Source organism: Pollicipes pollicipes, unplaced genomic scaffold (assembly GCF_011947565.3).
Source record: "Pollicipes pollicipes isolate AB1234 unplaced genomic scaffold, Ppol_2.1 Scaffold_2565;HRSCAF=3011_pilon_pilon_pilon, whole genome shotgun sequence".
Classification (NCBI taxonomy): domain Eukaryota; kingdom Metazoa; phylum Arthropoda; class Thecostraca; order Pollicipedomorpha; family Pollicipedidae; genus Pollicipes; species Pollicipes pollicipes.
In genome coordinates, this window is record NW_023596138.1 from 29,633 (window position 1) to 48,198 (window position 18,566).

Here is an 18,566-nt window from a genome sequence, read left to right on the forward strand (position 1 = left end):
TCAAGCAGGCTCAAGTGCATGACGTGGCATCGTGGTGAGATTCAGGTTCAATGTGACGATGGCTAATGTGGCTACTGATGCTGAACAGCAAGCTTCGAAGTACGACATCACCAAGCTGGGTGGGGCGTCTGTGCCCATTTGCTGGGCACGAAGCTGCTCTGGTAACTTACAACTGACCAGCAGTATTTTGTGAACAGCAAAACGGCGTGTACACTCGACGCCAAACGGCGGCTTAGGGCCGCCCTTACGGCACGTGGTCCGGCCCCGCGCTCCGGGCCCTCGACGGCAGAGGCTTCTTCGACTCATGCCGCGAGTGGCCCCCGTTCACGCTGCGCCCAGCCGCGGGGCCGGGGGCCACAGCCGCGGGGACCGAGGGCCCCACTGCGGAGACCGCGGGCGCCGCCCGCACGCGCCGCAGCTCCACCGGCGCCACCCGCTGCGCCGCGTCCGCCGGCGCGCGGCCCGGCTTGGCCGGCGGGTCGAACGCGGCGCGCTCGTTGATCTCGGCCGTGACCGTAAGTGGCGCCGCCCTGGCGGCGGTCGGCGGCACCGCCGCGGGGCGGCGCTGCGAGTCGGACGAGTGGCTGGAGGCCGGCGAGTCGGTGTACTCGTCGGTGGCGGCCGAGCTGCCGCTGGAGGCCGGCGAGACGGGCTGCGGCCGGCAGTGGCAGCCGGCTAGCAGCGGGGCGCTGGCTGGCGTCGTCCGCCCGCAGCACGCTGTGGGAGCGTAGCGTCGCCGGAGGCTCACGCTCGTGGCCTGTCGGCCAGGGGCGGACGCCGTCAGCGGAGCACGAACAGGTCGGCACGGCTGGTGCATGCGTCACTGACATCGTCGTGCGTACATAGAAACATGTAGCGTGACCGATGCATGCGTTTAAGCCACGGAGGCTGAATTCTTCTCCACTCATCTTCGAGCGCGCACGGGCTTGTAAAGAAATGACTGAGTCAATTAAAGCTAAACAGTAAGGAATATTATTTTTAGGACAACGACATTGCACGTATCCCTGACAACGGAGAAGGGAGATCATAACCCGCTGTGTCTTGAGCCATGTAGCTGTTCTCAAAATTTGTAATTGTACATATATAACAACGTATTTAGCTTGGACATATCCAGCTCTTCAATTTCAAGGGGCTTAATTTCTATTTTGATGACATTTTATATGGCAAACGCACAAAAATCATCCAAGCTGCCCAAAGGAAACTATGTTTAAGACTCCACCGCTCCCTCCCCTGGTGGTTACACGTGTGCAGACCACGTTATCATCTGATCTCCTGAGTTGATTAGCTGTAAGAGGCGTTTGCCGAGCGCCCTTGGGTGGGACCATCCCAGCGCCCTGTGGTGGGACCATACGAGCGCCCTGGGGTGGGACCATCCCAGCGCCCTGGGGCGGGACCATCCCGCACCCTGGGGTGGGACCATCCCAGCGCCCTGGGATCGGACCATCCCAGCGCTCTGGGCTAGGGAGGGGGGCCATCCCAGCGCCCTGGGGTGGGACCATCCCAGCGCCCTGCGGTGGGGCCCATCCCAGCGTCGTCGGGTGGGACCACCCCAGCGCCCTGGGGGTGGGACGATCCCAGCGCCCTGAGGTGGGACCACCCCAGCGTCTGATGACTGCAGGGTCAGGACGGACTCGTCGGCCTCGTACGCACCTGGTTCGTCGACAGCGTCTGGGCTGTGTTTTCGGAAGCACGGCGGCACGGGTAGGCCCTCTTCCCCGTGCACAACATAGTACACCAGCAATGTCGCGCTCTGTCGGGTCATGTCAGGTCAAGTAAGACGGCTTACTAGCTTGCACCACACCTACAGCGACGCCTCTGTCGTGGTCGATCAGACCGAGCAGCCCAGGTCAGTTATAAAAAACGCAATACAGTGTACTAGCACACCTCCATCATGACATATCAGGTGGGTGAGGCCTATCTTAACAGCACGTACACTGCAGTATAGTGTCAGGCGCGCGCTCTCCACCGAGAGCTCACCAGGTCGAGTCGGGTCAGGTGAGGCGTAACAGCACGCACACTGGAATATAGTGTCAGGCGCGCGCTCCACCGAGAGCTCACCAGGTCGAGTCGGGTCAGGTGAGGCGTAACAGCACGCACACTGCAGTATAGTGTCAGGCGCGCGCTCCACCGAGAGCTCACCAGGTCGGGTCGGGTCAGGTGAGGCGTAACAACACGCACACTGGAGTATAGCGTCAGGTGCGGTTCACCGAGAGCTCACCAGGTCGAATCGGGTCAGGTGAGGCGTAACAACACGCACACTGCAGTATAGTGTCAGGCGCGCGCTCCACCGAGAGCTCACCAGGTCGAGTTGGGTCAGGTGAGGCGTAACAACGCGCACACTGGAGTGTCAGGTGCGGTTCACCGAGAGCTCGCCAGGTCGAATCGGGTCAGGTGAGGCGTAACAACACGCACACTGCAGTATAGTGTCAGGCGCGCGCTCCACCGAGAGCTCGCCAGATCGAGTCGGGTCAGGTGAGGCGCAACAGCACGCACTGCGGTAAAATGGCGGCAAGCCAACCGGGCCAGGTCGCGTCTGCACTCGGAGTTACGATGACGTCAGTGGTGCTCACCGCCGGACAACATAACGGTAAAAAAACGTTGTGACTTATGTTGGACCGCGCCATGTGAGCGTTCAACGCTCATGATGGATCTGAACAGGGTGATTACTTTGGCTAGGACAACACAGCGTATTTCATAGCAGCTCTTTGCTTATGACAACAGCTGCCTGTTTCCGCTCGGTCTTTTCACTGGCGATAGGAGCGTTAGACATTTCACAGTTCGCTGCGACAGCACAGCCTTCGCTTCCGCACCGCCTGGTTGTTTCCAGGCGGCGAGTTAATCGGCGCCGGTCATCTGTCAATTGTAGTCCGTACCGTCAGCACGCAGAAGATGGCGAAGAGGATCTCGCAGGCAAGTCCCCGGAAGTTGATGTAAAGGGCGCTGCTGACCACCAGCAGAACGAGCATCATCTCAATCATATGAGAGCCCATCATCATGTGCACCCTGCCAAAAGCACACCGGCCTGAATCGGAGGTACGATCCCGTGGTAGCGAAAGGGGAAGGGAGGGGGAGAAAAGAGTTCGTGTGTAACTATCGAGCACCTTCTGCAACTTCTTCTGAGTTGACGAATACATCAAAATCGCAGCCGGTTTAACTGACATCACGCAGCAGAACACATGTGGAAACAAAAGTGAAGTTTGCATCACGACCAGTACATGAGTGAGCAATGATAGGTTAAAGAGCGCCTTGGCCGCAGATAACATCAAGCTGAAATATAGCCAGTCACGTTGTAGAAGGACGCGACTGTGCACAAGGGCTGCATTTTCCAGGAGCGCGCGTGATCAGACACGCACACGCGCGTGCGCGAGGGCGGTGGAGCCCGTACCTTTCGCGTATCCAAGCCTCTGTCTCGCACTTGGTCATCGACACCTTGATGACGAGCAGGGCGCGTACATAGAGCAGCAAGCACGTGTCGACCAGGAGCAGCACGGCCACCGGCACCACCACGCCGTAGAAGAAGCTCGAGCTGTACAGGATCCACCAGGAGTGCAGCTCGGACCAGCCGTGCATGTACTGCGTGGTGACTGTGGCCGCCGTCACCAGCAACGGGATGCCTGAGGTCACGCGGGTCAGACGTCACTGGTGCAGCTCAGGTCACAACAGAGGTCGGCACCAACGGCTCCAGGGCATGTGCATGGCATGGGTCATACATCACTGTGGTTGTTGAGGCCGCACCGGCCAGACGTTACCAGAACAGCCGAGCTTGGCAAATCTGGCAGGTCTCGCGACACCGTGACACCAGAGGTGAGAACTCATATTAGTGCGTTACGTTTTAGGGCGCATGGGTCACCCATAACATGAGCGCCACGGATCACACGAGTCAGCCGTCACCAGAGCACCACGGATCACACGGGTCACCCATCACCAGAGCACCACGGATCACACGGGTCAGCCGTCACCAGAGCACCACAGATCACACGGGTCACCCATCACCAGAACACCACGGATCACACGGCTCAGTCGTCACCAGAGCACCACTGATCACACAGATCATCCGTCACCAGAGCACCACAGATCATACGGGTCACTCATCACATAAGCGCCACGGATCACACGAGTCAGCCGTCACCAGAGCACCACGGATCACACGGGTCAGCCGTCACCAGAGCACTACAGATCACACGAGTCAGCAGTCACCAGAGCACCACGGATCACACAGATCATCCGTCACCAGAGCACCACTGATCACACGGGTCACCCATCGCCTGAGCACCACGGATCACACAGATCATCCGTCACCAGAGCACCACTGATCACACGGGTCACCCATCGCCTGAGCACCACGGATCACACGGGTCAGACATCACCAGAGCACCACAGATCATGCAATGCAAACACTAGATCAGAGCTCCTGGGATGTCTCCGTTTCAGAGGTGTGTTATCACCAAACGCCAAGGTTGAGGCTGGACAAGTCATCATCACCGGGCTGGCCCCGGTTTAACCAGGCCGTCGTTGACAGGTCATCTGGGGGTCACGGTTAAATCAGGCAGACGTCCGCAACAACCGCGGTCCGGTATTCAGGTGTAAGAGGGGTCCATGCGTCACCAGAACACCGGAAGCGTAGATTTCCCGGTCAGCCACCACTAGAGCGCCCCAGTTCTCGCAGGTCAGACATCATCGAACCACCGACCTCGTCGGGGCACCCAAGGTCAAGCCCGGGTGGCAACAGCCAGGTCGAAACGCACCCATAACGGGCAACCGTAGCCGCGCACGTCGGACCTCACCATACAGACACCAAGGTCACGTCAATATTCGACGTCGGCCCCGCGTGGCAGATGCACGGCCTCCGGGGTCAGAGTATCACTGGAGGTCGCACGGGTCAAAAGTCACCGGAACGGCCTGGAGTCACTGTCACGCACAGCGTTCTGAACGCCCTCTCATACCGCAAGACGTGAAGAACACGATGTACTTGAAGAAGTTCGGCTGGCCGCGTAAGCTGCGCAGGCGGTGCTGTTCGCCGAACACGTGCATCTTCAAGGCCATCTGGGTGCTCATGGCGGACAGGATCAGACACTGGAGCAAGGCGGCGTTGACGGCCATGCTCGCCTGAAGCAGAGCACGGACGTCACTCCTAAACTACGAGCACACTCGCCAGCTGACTGACTGACGGAGACGTGCGCTGGACTGAAGGTCGGCTGCTGGGGAGTGAGTCCTGAGACCATGGCGGGCGCGGGCACGTCATTCGACTCACGGACAACAGACGGCGAGGTGACCGAGCCAAACATAGTCGAGAGGCTGCGCTGTGGCGGTGCAGCAGAAACTGCGCGCCAGACTAAGACAAGTCCACCAGACTAAAACTGAAAAACCGGCATTTGTCGCGTCACAGCGGATATGTGGAGATACAGTCAGACGGCAGCTGCTGCTGCTGTTTGAAGTCTGCCGTCACAGCCTTCAAGCCATGGGGTATCCCACCAGTGCATCAGGGGTGATGAGCGCCGGCTGCCGCAGCGGAGAGGCCACTGCTCACCCACCGTTTGGGGGGTGTCGCGGGCTGACACCATGAAGATGACCATGGCGGCGGTGAGCACGAACGCCCCCTGCAGCCGGAGGCCGGCCGGCACCGACGGCCGCCGCAGACAGTGCACCAGCAGCACGCCCAGCGCGTACAGCAGCGGCGGCAGCGACAGCAGGCAGCCGGTCACCACCGGCACGTGCAGCGAGTTCAGCACCGACTGCAGAGGCTGCAGGAGTGCGGCAGCGTCAGGGTGCACCGCCAAGCACCGGATCATGTTGGCGCGCGTCACGGGAAACGCGAGTGGTTTGCGTTCAAGATGACTTTAACCTGATCCAAAAGTTCAGAAAACGATGTGAAATGTCTTGCTGCGCGATGACAATGACAAAGCACGTGGTAGGAACATATCAAGCCCGTCTCCAACGAATTCAAGACGGGGTCAAGATGCGTTAACTGACCAGCTGGCTGCCATGTCATCACACATTTCCCGTCATGACGCACACAGCACGCGACCGCATCCTCTGCCCACTGACCAGCCGCGTCCACTGCCCACTTACCGATGGCGTCCGCTGCCCACTGACCGACCGCATCCACAACTCACTCACCGACCGCGCTTTGGTGAGCAGGGCCAGGGCGTAGGTGCCGAGTTCGCTGCAGCCGCAGCTGAAGCCGCGGTTGTCTGGCAGCACGGTGAGCGGGCAGGCGTCCAGGTGCCAGCGGCCGTCGGCCGCCAGCCGGGCGCAGCTGTGGCTCTGGGTCGACATGTTCCACTGGCGACTGAGCGGCTCCAGACGCAGCGAGACGTGCAGCGCCGGCGGCGACGGGCTCTCCAGCAGGCGCGGCCGCTTGCTGACACCGACCGAGACCAGCAGCGAGTCCAGCACGAACACGTCCCTGGAGCGGCCCAGGTCGCCGGCCCTGCCCGCATGGGCAGCAGGTCAGAGGCGGGGGGGGGGGGAGGCACCCACGGAGCAGATCGCTCCGGGCGCAGATCGGGCGCGGGCGGGGGAGGTGGCCGCGTTCGGACCGAACGTCCCTGAATAGCGCTGCCAACAAGGCCACACCGTCAGAGTACCTGACCTGACCTTTGACCTGATGACCGGTCATCCGCAGCCGAACGGCCCAGGGGCTCCGGCTGTATTGTCAGGGGCGATACTCGCCCGAAGTGAAGCCTGGTGCCCGTCTCAGCTGAACCCACCCGCACTTGCTGAGCGCGCTTAGGGCATTTGAGCGACAGCTGCAATGGCGCTATCACAGCACTGATGCGCGCTCAAGCGTTGCAAAGACATAGCTAAATTCACCACCTATGCCTCTGGAGTGGAACAAATCAAGAATGAATTGAATTCCAAAACTCGCCGGTGTTTTTGGCTAGGGTCGCTTGCCGTTCAGCAATTTCGTCAATAACCCGGAGCCAACTTTCACGTAACATCGTTCAGCATGCTGAGCATGCTAAACATTCAGTGTGATAAGCATGCTGAAGGTCTAAAGCATTCCACTGTGTATGAAAGCCTTTCATTCCAGTCACACTTTACTCCTCTTACCGACATCACTTAATTGAGTCTGAGATAAGAGCGCGTAGGAGCAAAAACAGATGAAATGCACAAGGCTCGGGCTCGTTCCAAAAAAAAGAGCCGGCTGCCAATGGCGGACAGAGTGACCCCGGAACACATCTGGCAATGGCGACCAGAGTGACTCCGGAACACATCTAGCAATGGCGACCAGAGTAACTCCGGAACACACCTCGCAATGGCGGCCAGGGTGACCCCGGAACACGCCTGGCAATAGCAGCTAGGGTGACCCGGGAGACGGCTGGTAATGGCGGTCAGGGCGACCCCGGAACACGCCTGGCAATGGCAGTCAGTGACCCCGGGAGACGTCTGGCAATGACGGCCAGGGTGACCCCGGAACACATCTCACATGGCGGCCAGAGTGACCCCGGACCCCGCTTGGCAATGGCGGCTAGGGTGACCCGGGCGAGGGAGGCAGATGAGAAGAGACTTACTTGCTGAGCGGTGTGTAGCCGCGCGGGAAGAGGGCGCGCGTGTTCCTGTTCACAGTCACCACCAGGCCAAGCTGCGACACCGGCTGCGGGTAGGTCTGCCACGACTCCTCCGGCAGGACTGACACCTCGGCAGACATCTCCAGCCAGCTCGGACGGCTGAGATTCCGCCCAACAGCAGCGTCAGTCTCAAGGAGAAACGGCGGGAGGCGGGAGGCAGGGCAATGTATGATATTCCTCTGTCATGGTGGGGCGGCTGGAGAATATCGTCATTCACAGCGTCAAATTAGAAGGTTGTATGTATTGCACGATGCTCCGAGTGCTCTCGGAGAGCCTTGGGCACGCCAGTCCAGCAGATGCGTTGGGCGACACGAGAGCCTCAGTCTTACCGATCAGCGCCGAACGGCACTTGGAGACGTGCCACGGACCCGTCGTAGCTGATCAGGCGCGTGGCGATGAACAGGTCGGACTCGGTGCTGTTCGAGTCGTCGTCGTCCTCCAGGAAGACCCGGCGCAGGAGGAAGTTCAACTGCACCGTCAGCAGCTGGAACTTCTCCTGAGGGCGGATCGCGCCAGCACAGCGATAAAAACATAAACCAGACTGGAACGTCATTCAAGGGCACCTGTGACCAAGCGCGCGACGTAATGACGTTGTGACGCTTTTAAAACCCCGGCTGGCGCTTTATGTGATGTCTAGCGTAACAGAGGTGATAAGATTCTGTTCGCATATCACTGATTCACATTCTCTGTTCACCTGGTCCGTCATGCAGGCGCCGTGCTCGTTGAGAAGTGGTGCAACGGAGCCGAGAAACAGCCCCTCCAGTTGCCCGAACCGCTCGTCCGGGGCGACCTTGAACATGTAGGCGGCCATGTGCACCAGCAGCCTGCGGAAAGCTTGCCACCTCGGCCGCCAGCAGGTGGGGCGGCTCCCGCTCCTGCGCCCGTTTCAGCCGCCTCCGCCACCAGGCGGCGCAGCCGTCGCAGCGCCGCCTCCGCCGAGATGACGTCATAGCCGGCCATCAGCTGATCCATCTGCCGCGTCAGTGCTCGTGCTGTCATACCTGGCCGTCGCCGACACACACACACACAGGCACACCCACAGGCACGGCGCGCTGGACATGACGCGGTACGAGGTGGTGTTCTGGTTAAGCTGCGTTTGCTGGGAAACCGGAGATTTGCTCTGGTTAAGCTGGGAAACCGGAGATTCGGGGCTCCACTCCCCGCGGTGCCCGCCATTCCTCCCAGTGTGGAGCATCGCCATATGGCATCGGCAGCCGAGTGCGTTGTAAAAACGAATGACGTGCGGTATTAAACAAGGCGTCGAAGTCGTGCAAAGGACAGGACTGCTGGTTATTAGTTACTCTAATGCTCGCGTCATATGCTTCAGACAATTCACTCGATTCCGCATTGACAAAAAGTAGGCAGTTACGTAAAAGATAAGGGTGTTTGCAGACAACGACCGAATGGACGTGGACGATGGAAGCATTACCTCACAGTGGGTGTCAATGCACCTTATCTCCTAATGTCAGATGAGAATGCGAATGTCGGGATGTTGGCCAGAGACAGCGGGAATGGGCTCAACGGTGAAAATGAATTGAATTTGAATTGCAAACCATGATATCATGCGATTGATTGTTTAGGAAATGTATTGCTCATCTTTTGCAACAAAAAACTTGATATCATACATTTCAAACATAGAATACAGAAGTATGAAAGCGCGTAACACGACAGCCTGTATGGCCAGAAGGATTACTGGGAAGCGATGAACATTTACGTTGCATGGTCGACATGCTGTCCCACCCAAAGCGTTTCCACTTCAACAATATGTGTGCAGGAAATGTCTTGGTTTCATCCCTAAGAATTTTGCTCTTGGTACACAATTTATCTTCTTCTTGTTCTTTTCATGGGGCCAAAAACCAGTTTCTTTAACTTATACATGCTTCTCAGCATGGGTTCACCGGGGTGGTGGTAGGAGGGGGGTGGGGAGGGGGGTGGGAAGGACAGTCTGTCATCAAGGAGCATCTCGGACGAATAAGGTGGCACTTGCCTCCCACGTAAACATGTTGAAACATGGCCTGCACTAGCCTAGACATGTCACAAGTATATTGCAATCGCAATGGGTCAATCCAAGTGCATTTGACATTTGCATGGGATTATCTTGCATTACGCAAGCTATAAACCATCTAAGAGGCACTGTATTGTTGTTTATTATAGGCATTTTCGATAGCCAGCCACATCATTGCACGACGCAGCTATCGCGTGGGTAGCTGCGAGCATACCTGCTTTTGCCAGAATGAAGATCTCAGTGTCGACGCAGTCCCCTTAAGTCTGGCTCGGCCCAGCTGGCCTGGGCTCTGCCCATGACCTCACAGCGCCTCGGCCGGGCGTAACGGGCCGGCACCGCCTGCGAAACACCAGAGCCGCACCCAGGCAAGGTTATCAGCAACGCCAGGTCCCTTCCAGGGTGCCGAAACAATCACCACCGTTGCCAGCTCCACGCGTCGTAATGACGCTCATTAACGGTTTCGAAACAAGGTGACAGTATAATGATTCTAACCGAACATCTTCAAGAGATGCGGCGGGATCCGGTTGAACTGAAAAGCCGTCGGCTGCATGGCTAGCCTCTCACCAACGCACGCCATTTCTACACGTATTCCCTCAGCCGTCTCCTTTCCAGTGTGAAGAAATGTGTTTTGCTCACGGTGAAAATAACGCCTGGAGCCTTGACAACCGGCCTTGACCATACGGATAATTACCTTGACCTTGACCATGCGGGCCATTCACCCTGACGTTGACCCTTCGGCCTTGACAATACACGTCATTCACCTTGACTTTGACCTTTCGGCCTTGACCGCGGGGGTCATACAGGTCATGCACGGGTCATTCACCTCACCTGAATTGTCTGTCCGGGGAGGACACTGTCCCTGAGGTGGTCAGGGCACGGCTGAATATCTTCCGTGTCGGCCACCGTACTCCTGCCAGGTGATGTCCCCCTCCGTGACCCGGGGGCAGGTCAGCGGCCGTGGGGCTTATCACGTTCACCCTGGACACTGGCATCGCTGGTCAGCGTCCCCAGCACCACATTGCACTCGTACTGCGCCGTCTGCGGGGAAGAAGAACAAGGCAGGTAGGTGAATGAAGGTCCAGAAGCACCCCCATCCGAAGTATTCTGTTTTTAGGCCAGGAAACCAGACAAGATGTCAACACAGCTGTGTAGTTCCTTTTTAATGGGGGGGGGGGGGGGGTTGTTAGGCCCTCTGAAACTTTGGACTTCAGCCCCCCAATTTTGAGCAGAAAATGGCCAAAATCCGGAATAAATTTGTTTTTTGGCATATTTTGGTGACGGAATTAGTCATTTTTCACTATTCAGCCACTGACCCATTTTGCGAAACTACGCCTAGTGTGAACAGCATACATACATATATACATATATCAGCCATAACCACCCCGAAACTAAAAAGTATTGGGATTCCTAAGTGGACAAAGAGTGACAACAGCAACACATGAAATAAAAAGAAGCGTGACAGTAACATCATATACAGTCACATAGTCACATATCAGAGATACCATACCAGAGATACCAGAGTCACATATCGTCACACACCATTTTATGGAGCACCAGCGTCTACGTTGGCCACATCAGCGCCCAGGGGCCATGGCACAACTGGGGTTCAGGCCCAACCGTTGATGCTCAGGACATTAACCACTCGACCATTGCCCCCCCCCCCCTTCCTTCCCACCCTGCCCTGAACCCGTGCTATTCGAAGCCGAAGGCGTGCCGGTGGTAACTAGTTTGGTCCAGCGTTGGGGAACTCAGGAGTATTTTGTAAGGGGTCGTTCGTATGCTACGCCACGCGTGGACGAGGAATGGGTTTTGCTGGAGCGTAATCGGAGCGTAACGAGGGGAGGGGATGAACAGCGTAACGGTACGCCTGGATGTGGTGGCTTCTTGTTTCACCTCTGTAGCTTAGTTGGGGGCCAAATGGGCGTTACTTTTTGGGACACTACGTTTAACACGGCGTGGAAGGTTCGTCCGGCGTAGCCAGTACGTAACCAGGGAGAGGGGCGTTGAAAATGGCAAAAAATACGTGATGTAACTTACAGAGGGCCCTTTTCTATCACATAAGCAGCCCAGTACCGCTCGGGGTATTTCACCTCCCGCCGCCACGCGGGTGAGATGAAAAAGCAGGTCTCTGTATGGTATCTTAAGACGCATTTGTCTATTCGGAGAGCAATTCAAATCGCTATAGATAGACCTGCACTCCCACACAGGAACCGCTATGTCGTGCAGTTGTCTTTACAACTCAGCAGGCGACTGATGACGCCGCATGTCACAAAAAGTACTTACAAATACCAAAACATGGGCCCTCCAGCAACCATAACTTTGGTCCCACAGCTTCGTAATTGCGTGGAATGAATAAGTCTGCTGCGATACCTTAGAAACATGCCGTGATGTAAACAACAATGAAAGATTAAGACCAGGTCAACATGTCATGTTAGGCGAACGTCATCTCGCCTGATCAAACATCATTTTCCTTATCTCCCTGTGCAGATCGCATAATAATTCATTGGTCCGAAAATGTGTCAGCTGTGCTGAATTGCTCATCGCAATTGGGTACAAGTTATTTTGGTTCGATGCTTCTGTAGCGAACTAAAACGGCCTTTCCCGATGAACTAGTGTGATCTCAAGTAGGGTGACTGACGCCGACTGACAGGCCCTATAGCCGAGGCCCAAGGCCCTATAACCCAAGGCCCTTCAACCCAAGGCCCTATAATAACGTTCAACCAACCAACGAGTTGAATCAAAAGAACTTACAACAAATTAAACTGCAAATGAATGCATTCAGAGAAAAATGTCCGTGCAAGTCAACAGAAATAACGGCATAACTTAATAGCTTGACCTAACACTAGGCATTGTTTGCGATGAAATGTGCAAAATCAAAGATAGGTCAGAAGCCAAAAATTTGATCGACCAAACTGGCATGATTTTTACATTGTGTTGGAAACGGAAAGGGGATAACTCATGCAGTCGTGCGTTGAATGTCAATTCAAATGGAATGGTGCAAAATATTAAAACAATTCAATTCAAGCTATCATTTTCCGGCTGGAGAGCTAGGCAGGCGGCATCAGATTAGAAAAGTACCCAGAGGCATCGCCGAAGAAAGGGATAGGGCCCGGTGGCCTCCCCGGAGCACAGAAATACTGCATGGTATAATCCAGAGTCTTTTTCTTAATGGTTTGGAGTCCCGAATCGACGACTTGCCCTTCCCACCACCCACGTACCAGTCAGCTTCCCCGCTATCCCGAACATTGGCTAGCCCTTCTTGGCACTGTCCTCGCCGTCATCGGGCCTTCACGACGCCCTCGCCTCCCGCGACTCTATGGCGACGCCTGCCTTTCTCCCTAGCAGAAAAGAAGGACATCGTGGCGAATCAAACCTTGTATCTCTGATTTCCCTGATGCGAACCAAAATTACCATACCATAACCACCCAAGTCTATGACGTCAAATTCAAATCCGCCCTTGGACCAGTTGCCCTTGCACCCTAACCATCATTCGAAACATATTCAACGATAGCCCGATGATTTTACGGGCTTTATCTTTTGATTGTATATGAATTGCTTTAATCGTATTTGATACCATTCACGATTTAATGATTTTATATTTTTAATGATTTCATAATCTAGTTTGATGATGATGCAGTTATTTTGGAAACTTTTCCCATTTCCCTGCTCCTTTGTCGTTTCATCACCAAAAGACGGAGTTCCGGGTTCACGTGAGCGTGACAAGGAGGCTACAACTCTGCACATCCCTAAAAATTAGAAAAAGATGATGGCTTCACAACATGCATTTATCCACAAATTTGGCAGTTTTTGTGACCAGAAATATATTTCCAGTTCATTTTGGGTAAGAATAGGTGGACGTCTTTACGAACCATCATGTACATTTATTTTTTTTTGGGGGGGGAGGCGGGGCATGTATTCTGTGCACCAGCACACATGACTGTGGAACCTGCGTTTGAGCGGTGGGCATGACCCAACAACCCAGCACAACACGACCATGGCCCAACATGACAAAATGTATCACTTCCTCCGTCATCTAGCATTCAAAGAGGCCGATGACCGCCATCCCTGAAGATCAGGCTGAGCCTCTCAGCTGGAGCGGGCGGCGCACAACGCCTGCACGCTGCTCCCTACCTGCGGATGTCGGATGATCAGGGTGGAATGCCCCCAGCAGTAGGTGACCACCTGTTCGGCCGGGTCCCGCCCGGTCAGCGGTCTGGGTGGATCGCGGCCCACCGCCTTGCTCCACGTGAAGGTGGCGCCTCTCATCCGTTTCATGAGCAGCGAGCAGGTAACGGTCGCGCTCCGGTCCTGGACACAAATGAGGCTGACAGTTATACGAATCACAATTCTGATAGGAACAAGGCAACTTATGTCAAGGTATGCATTCGTACATGTATGTCGTGTGTTGCATAAGGCTGCCTTCTCCTTTTCGAGCGGAACATTTACAACTTGGCGTGATGTCCCAAATATGTGGGAATAATTACTCGCAAAAACGGCCTTGAACATAACAAAAGGCAACGATCAATCCTGGTGCTTACACGAAGGAACGCAGACACGCTAGGACAGATCGACCATAATTTGTCGGGCATCAAAAGTCGAATGAGCCAGGTAGGCTTCGCAACGCACGACACCAGTGCTCGTGGATTTAACCTGTTTACGTCTTCGCTGTTGACCGGGACTTTTAAGAACTTGTTTGTACTCAATGAATGTAAGGCATCTTAAGATATCAGACCATCATTTTTACATACAGAGCACTAGTAGATCTATGCTCAGGTTCAGAAACATTACGTGGGAGGGGATGGGCAATGGACAAGCCCCAAAACCTTTTACCGTTCCCAATGAAAATATATGCAACGCTTCCCATCCGTTTCATTGTGGTAGAGGCAGCGCATCTCACCAGTCCCAGCGTTAGCGTTCGCAGCGCCTTTCACCCGGTCTCAGCGTAAGTGGCAGCAGAACTTCTCATCGGTCTTCATGTGAGCAACAACACCCTCTCACCCTTCTCGAGGGCAGCGTCAGCAGTACCTCTCACCGTCCTCAGGGTAAGCCAGGGGCAGCATGTCTCGCCGGTCTCAGTGCGAACAGCAAACAGCACCTCTCACCCTTCTCCGCGGCCGGTGGGCAGCAGTACCTCTCATCGTCGGTTCCTATGTGAGCAGCAGCATCAGCACCTTCCTCGGCGGCAGCGGCTGGCCGCAGCAGCGCCTCTCACCGGTCTCAGATGTGAACAGCAGCAGCAACCTCTCGCCCTTCTCGGCGGCAGCGGCTGCGGCGACAGCGCCTCTCACCGGGTCTCAGGATGAGAGTAGCAGCACCTCTCACCCCTCTCCGGCGGCAGCGGCCGCGGCAGCAGCGCCTCTCACCGGTCTCAGGGTGAGCAGCGGCGGTGAGACGCGCACGGGCAGGTGCAGCTGCTCCGGCAGTCGGAGGGTGACGGCCCGTCGCTGTCGGCTGTGGCCGTCCCGGCCACCACACTCGAACCGGCCCCTCGTCTTCGGGCGTGCGCTAGCCAGCGTCGCCGTATGGTTGAACTCCTGGACATCGTCCGCTCGGACAGAGTCCACGCTCACCGAGCTGTTCCTGTTGGCCACAGGTGACGGTGGCAATCTCCCCCACGACACTCATAGATTCGTTAGCTGCAGGAGCATGTGGAATGCATATCACGTGTCATGCACAGGAGAACTGAGTCCAGAGCATACGGCAGCGGCGCGGGACAGTTAGGGCAGGAACTGAGCCTGCCTAATGCATCACATGCATGGGTTCGTAATGCATTTGGGGCCCCGCAACATTTCGCCTTCTGTAAATCCTGAATGATTTGAAAGATGTGTTGATGTTTGTGCAACGTAGGCATGTTAGTTAAATATTCAACTGAATTCAAATGACCTTTTACAATAATTATATACGCTTTAGACCTTTAGTAAGACGCTGCGCTGTCACCATAGGCTGTCAATACACTTAATTCTTGTATATCAATGCGACAGTTCCCCATGATGATGTGAGCTAGCACCACATATCGCCGAATATTACATTCTGGCACTTATGGGTACATCAGCTAAACGAAACAAAGCGCAGGCTGCTTGACGAGGCGTCAAAACGATCTCGTATGCCGGCGGCGCATCGAGACAAGCCGATGACCGACCAGGATCGAGTTGAGACCCCGCGCGACGGCCGCTTCTAGCAGCGGTCAGGCGCGCCGAGCGCCGCCTGAACTGGCCGTCACAGGCGAGCGACACCGGCGTTGGGGCCCCTGGCACGACGGCCGTCACAGGCGAGCGACACAAACCCGGCGTTTGGGGCCCCCTGGCCAGACGGCCGTCACAGGTTGGGCGACACCCGGCGTTGGGCCCCTGGCCAGACGGCCGTCACAAGGTGGGCGACACCCGGCGTTGGGGCCCCTGGCCAGACGGCCGTCAAGGCGAGCGACACCGGGCGTTGGGGCCCCTGGCCAGACGGCCGTCACAGGCGAGCGACACCCGGCGTTGGGGCCCCTGGCCAGACGGCCGTCACAGGTGGGCGCTCGAGTTGCTGTCGTCACAATGCCCGTGAATCTGGGACGGAGCCGATAGAGGATGCCGTATCTCCCAGACAGACGCCGCCGCCGGGCACGCGGGGTCACAGGTCAGCGCCGCCACACGCCGCCTGCCGAGCAGCCCCGTCCACCCACCCGAACCCCGGGGGTCTCCAAAGACGTGCCGCGTTTTCACCGACTGTTGAGCCCCTGAGAGCTCAACAACGAACCTGAGATCGCTAAATGGCGGCAGTAATGAGATTGCTGAACGACGGCTTTGTCGTAGGAACACAATGCGAGGTGTGTTTACGAGCGGTGATAATCATGTCTCCTATTTCTTTGCCTCATCCTCCCATGATGTGCAGTGTAAAAAGCCATCTTGGCTGGGAACCCTTGGTGAATACACATCTGTATCTTTGGATGTAAAGCATATGCGCCACGCGGTATGACACTCAAGGCGTGGAATTCCATTTCCTACGATTTAAGTGCGAGTGGTATCGTCAGTTGTGCATAGAATGTGTTCGGACGTGATATGTTCAGCTCTAATCTTAAGGTCATGCCTTCATATCATTATACGATTTAGAATGCTGAGACCGGAAGCCAGAAAAAGCGAAACCTGCACTAAAAGTGACCTGGTGGGTTTGTTCCAAGCCGTCTTCCAGAACCGGATGACGCGTTAAGGGAACCTCGGTCCACGGCTGACCCGTGGCACTGTTTGGACCAAGTGCGCGTACTCGGGCTGGTTGCGGTCAGTAGGCCCATTATCCTACAACCTCTGCTGGCACTCTGCACGCAATCACATGGCTCTGAAAGGGAAACATGGAAGATTTAGATTTCTCACACGCTGTGTTTCAGGCGTACAGCCACACATGTCCGATATCGATAGTTTGGGGGCCCTTCCGTCCTCCGTGTTGGTGATTGGTGCCAGGGGTGACAGAAGTTCTCTCAAGTTTGTCCGTCCCGCTGGCTCAGTTGGTTAGAGCGCCTGCCTTCTGATTCACCCACCCGTGGCAGGGTGGGTTGGAGTCGCTTTAGGGCGCTCGCTATTTGCCCTTGGCAGATATGGCCTGCGGCCGGTGGCAGCGGTCGCACTAAAGGTCAGTTGACGTCAGAGGGCAGGACGGACCGTGTCGAGCATTGCGGCACGTAAAGCTTTCGACGCTAAAAATCCTGCCGTTGCCTGGAATTGCGCGATCGGATGGTGGGGGTTAGGGCTCACACAACAAGCGCTGCATAACGTGAGCGCTGATCCAAAAAATACATCCATTCAAAGGGTTCGAATCGAATTTTAAAAAAGGTTCAGGGATGACGAAAGGGTGAAGAGTTTGGCGCTCAGCCCTTGTTCTTTCCCCGCCTCCCTACACACAGGTTCCCCCGTCTCCCTGGTTAATATCAGTAGTTTCGTAAGTCCTCTGTCCCCTGTGCAGGCAGGTGATGCCATCCTTTCCAAAATTCCTCCGCCGTCTGGCCGGCCGGCAGCGCCGATGATTTGGGAACTCCGCCGTCCTCTGTACCGCTAGGTGGCGCTGACAGTCTCGCAGTTCTTCTTTCCCTTTCCCGACGGGTGGTCAACTGCACATTCGTTCTCAATAGAGGTAAACAATACTCCAGCATTTCCCCAGTCACCTGTTCAAAGGACAGTGATCCAGCAGTTATCCTGTACCTTATCCTGGTGGATATTACCAAAAGGCCGGCAGTTCCTCCGTTGTCGGTCCCACCGGGTGCTGCACTTAGGCCAGCAGTTTCTCAGACTTGTGTCTCGGTAGATGGCGTCTGTAGGTCGTAGTACGTTTCGCACGACATCTACCCCGGTCTTCTACAGCGGCGGGTGGTGCCGACAGACCGACAGTTGCTCTGTTCCCTGCAACGGCGTGTGGTACCGACAGACGCGCAGTGGCTCTGTCCCCTGCCACGGCGTGTGGTGCCAACAGACCCGCAGTGGCTCTGTCCCCTGCCACGGCGGGTGGCGCCGACAAACCGAAACTTCCTCTGTCCCTTACAACGGCGTGTGGTGCCAACAGACCCGCAGTTGCCCTGTACCCTGCCAAGGCGTGTGGTGCCGACAGACCCGCAGTTGTTCTGTCCCCTGCCACGGCGTGTGGTGCCGACAGACCCGCAGTTGTTCTATCCCCTGCCACGGCGTGTGGTGCCGGGAGACCCGCGGTTGTCCTGTCCCCTGCCACGGCGGTTGATGCCGACAGACCCGCGGTTGTCCTGTCCTAGCGGGCGCGGTCGGTATGGTCCGGCAGTGTCTGGTGTCGACGCTCGTGGGACGGCTGACGCGTCAGACCCTGCGTCCGGCACGAGTCCGCAGTGAAAGCCGAGCCGGCCGCCGGACGGCGCCGAACGCGTCTCCGGCTATCAGCCGACCCGGGGCAGCGGCGCAGGGTGGGGGAGGGGGGGCAGCCCGGCGCCGCCAGGCGCCTCCAGAACGTCACAAAACACGACCCGGTCGCGTCATAGCCCCGTGTACACGTGCTGC

The 18,566-nt window shown here is 56.5% G+C and overlaps 1 protein-coding gene and 1 long non-coding RNA gene across 2 annotated transcripts; both read right to left on the minus strand.

Annotated features, from left to right (window-relative positions):
* Positions 1–244: 244 nt before the first annotated feature.
* On the minus strand, positions 245–8,382 carry LOC119114541 (uncharacterized). Its single transcript, XM_037238635.1, has 11 exons — positions 8,266–8,382; positions 7,901–8,067; positions 7,515–7,670; positions 6,118–6,430; positions 5,532–5,741; positions 4,944–5,106; positions 3,386–3,614; positions 2,874–3,003; positions 1,651–1,750; positions 664–757; positions 245–329 (listed from the first exon to the last, which is right to left on the minus strand). The coding sequence occupies exons 1-11, from the start codon at positions 8,380–8,382 to the stop codon at positions 245–247; spliced, it is 1,764 nt and encodes a 587-aa protein (XP_037094530.1).
* Positions 8,383–10,554: 2,172 nt separating this feature from the next.
* LOC119114540 (uncharacterized) lies at positions 10,555–14,988 on the minus strand. The gene is made up of 3 exons (XR_005096035.1): positions 14,940–14,988; positions 13,708–13,884; positions 10,555–10,614 (listed from the first exon to the last, which is right to left on the minus strand). It is a non-coding gene; the product is annotated as an uncharacterized LOC119114540 (long non-coding RNA).
* Between the last annotated feature and the right edge of the window lie 3,578 nt (positions 14,989–18,566).

What these genes read in the sequence shown, in the direction of transcription:
- LOC119114541 (XM_037238635.1), bottom strand. Translation starts at nt 8,382, where the DNA reads ATGGCCGCCTACATGTTCAAGGTCGCCCCGGACGAGCGGTTCGGGCAA. An exon ending in GTGCCGTTCGGCGCTGATCG is followed by an intron (nt 7,671 to 7,900) that starts GTAAGACTGAGG and finishes GCGGAATCTCAG; the next exon opens with CCGTCCGAGCTGGCTGGAGA. An exon ending in AGACGCTGTCGACGAACCAG is followed by an intron (nt 758 to 1,650) that starts GTGCGTACGAGG and finishes CCTGGCCGACAG; the next exon opens with GCCACGAGCGTGAGCCTCCG.